General features: G+C 60.6%; 1 protein-coding gene across 1 annotated transcript; it reads right to left on the bottom strand.

Annotated features, from left to right (window-relative positions):
- Nucleotides 1–6: 6 nt before the first annotated feature.
- Nucleotides 7–1,894, bottom strand: LOC104535632 (patr class II histocompatibility antigen, DO beta chain-like; the record flags this gene model as incomplete). Its single annotated transcript, XM_010186590.1, has 2 exons — nt 7–53; nt 1,604–1,894. Coding segments are annotated over 2 exons (338 nt in total), but the record flags the coding sequence as incomplete, so codon positions are not given.
- Between the last annotated feature and the right edge of the window lie 67 nt (nt 1,895–1,961).

The raw sequence follows: 1,961 nt of genomic DNA, 5'->3' as shown, positions 1-1,961 counted from the left end.
GGTCTGGGGCAGGGAGCTGGACTGCACCGGGTGGATTTCCACCTCGGGCTGGACTGGGGGGTGACAGAGAGCGGGGAGGGGTTTGGGGAGCGCAGCACGGCCCCTTGCCCTCTCCCTGGGCAGCAAGAGCCTGGCTCCGTCCTCCCGATGCTCGCCCTTGGTCCCGCAGCCTTTTCCCCAGCCCTGCTCGCTGCTTCCCCCGTATTTACCAAAGCCTGGAGACTCCTCAGTCCTCCTCGAATGGAAACTCCATCATTTCGTCATCTCTGTGCCCAACACGGCCCCCAACCACCACATCCCCACAAGGTTTCTCTGATCACAAACAGCAGGTCCAGCGGGCGCCTGCCCTCGCTGGCTCCTTCACCCAGCACTGATGTCCCCCACGCTGCAGGAGCCTCCGGGGCTGCTCCCTCTCTGCTGTGTTGTATTTCCAGCAGATATCGGGAAGTTGGAGTCCACCACAGGGAGAAGCCAATACAAGACTTCTCCCCGCTGCCTGTGCAATATTTGATGTGTCTCTTCATCCTGGTCGGGTGGTCTGTGACAAACTCCCACCATGAGATCGGACTCGTTGGCCTGCCCCTTGATTCTCGCCCATAGCCACTCGACCCTGTTGTCCCTGTCGCTGCTCTCTGGGCAGTCATAGCACTCCCTGACACATACGGCCACCCCACCACCTTTCCTTCCTTGCCTATGAACCCATCTATGGCAGCACTGCAGTCCTGTGAATCACCCCACCGCCTTCCCGTGATAGCTGCTGTGTCGTGGTTACCCCATGCACAGCGGCTTCCAGTTCCTCCTGCTCGTTGCCCACGCAGCATGGATTGGTGTGGACACGCTTCAGTCGGGATGGAGCCTCTGTCAGCTTTTGGCAGGGAGAAATCCCAATTTCTGCCATTCCCAGGAGCTCCTGTGGTCACTAACCCGTCAGTAACCCCACATCCTGGCTGCTCTATGGATCTCCATCCCCTACCTGCACTGGCACAGCAGTCCCAACATTCTCACCAGCGCAGTGTCCCACAAATGTGGTGCTTCACCCACAGGCTCATCTCCAGTGAGCTGTGTTACATCCCCTTCCTCATTCAGATCCACTCTCAAGCCCTGTCTGTGAGCCCTGCTCACTCTCGTCCCAGGATGCTTTTCCCCTTGGAGACAGATGCACCCCATCTGCTGCCACCAAAGCTGGTGCAGTGTGAACTGATCCGAGATTGAAACCCCAAAGTCCTGCCTGTGGCACCACTCTCTGAGCCAGGCATTGCTCTGCTGGGTCCATACCACCCCAGATCTCCCTGACACTGGTGGGACAGAGGAGAACAGCGCCTGTGCTCCCCATCCCTTAACTCCGGTTGTTCTCTCCATCCCTTTAACACCGCTTCTGATCCCATCCCTTAACACAACTTGTGGTCCCCATCCCTTAACGTCGCTGGCTCATGGGCATCTGCTGCCCACCAGGACCCCCAGCTCCCTGACCCTGTGCTGCTCCCCAACAGCTCAGTCCCAGCTGGGGCCCGTCCCTGCGGTCCCCACGCAGGAGGGCGCAGGGAGCCGTGTCCTCAGCAAAGAGTTGGGGTTGTGCCCACCCAGCGAAACGCCCCCCGCTCACCTCTCCTGCACACGGCGAAAGGGCTCCACGCTCTGTAGTTGTTCCTGCAGGCGGTGTCCACCTCCGCCCGTTTCTGCTCCAGTAGCTCCGCTTGGCTGTTCCAGTTGCGGGCATCGGGCTCCCCCTGGGGGGTATCGGCCACAAAGTGCCCCACGTCGCTGTCGTAGTGCGCGTACTGCTGCCGGTTGTAGACGAACCGCACCACCAGCCTCACCCGCTCGGTGCCGTTGGTGAAGTAACAGTCGGCCTTAAACTGCTCCTGGAAATACCCTGCGGTGCACACACGGCGAGCTCAGGCTCCGGACAGAGCTTTGGGGCGAATCCCCCCACCCCAGCCCGTGCCGCTGGGCTCACCCGA

This window comes from Mesitornis unicolor, unplaced genomic scaffold (genome assembly GCF_000695765.1).
Source record: "Mesitornis unicolor isolate BGI_N332 unplaced genomic scaffold, ASM69576v1 scaffold38896, whole genome shotgun sequence".
In the NCBI taxonomy this organism is placed as follows: Eukaryota; Metazoa; Chordata; class Aves; order Mesitornithiformes; family Mesitornithidae; genus Mesitornis; species Mesitornis unicolor.
The sequence above is the reverse complement of the archived record's forward strand: the minus strand, read 5'-3'. Positions and strand labels throughout refer to the sequence as shown.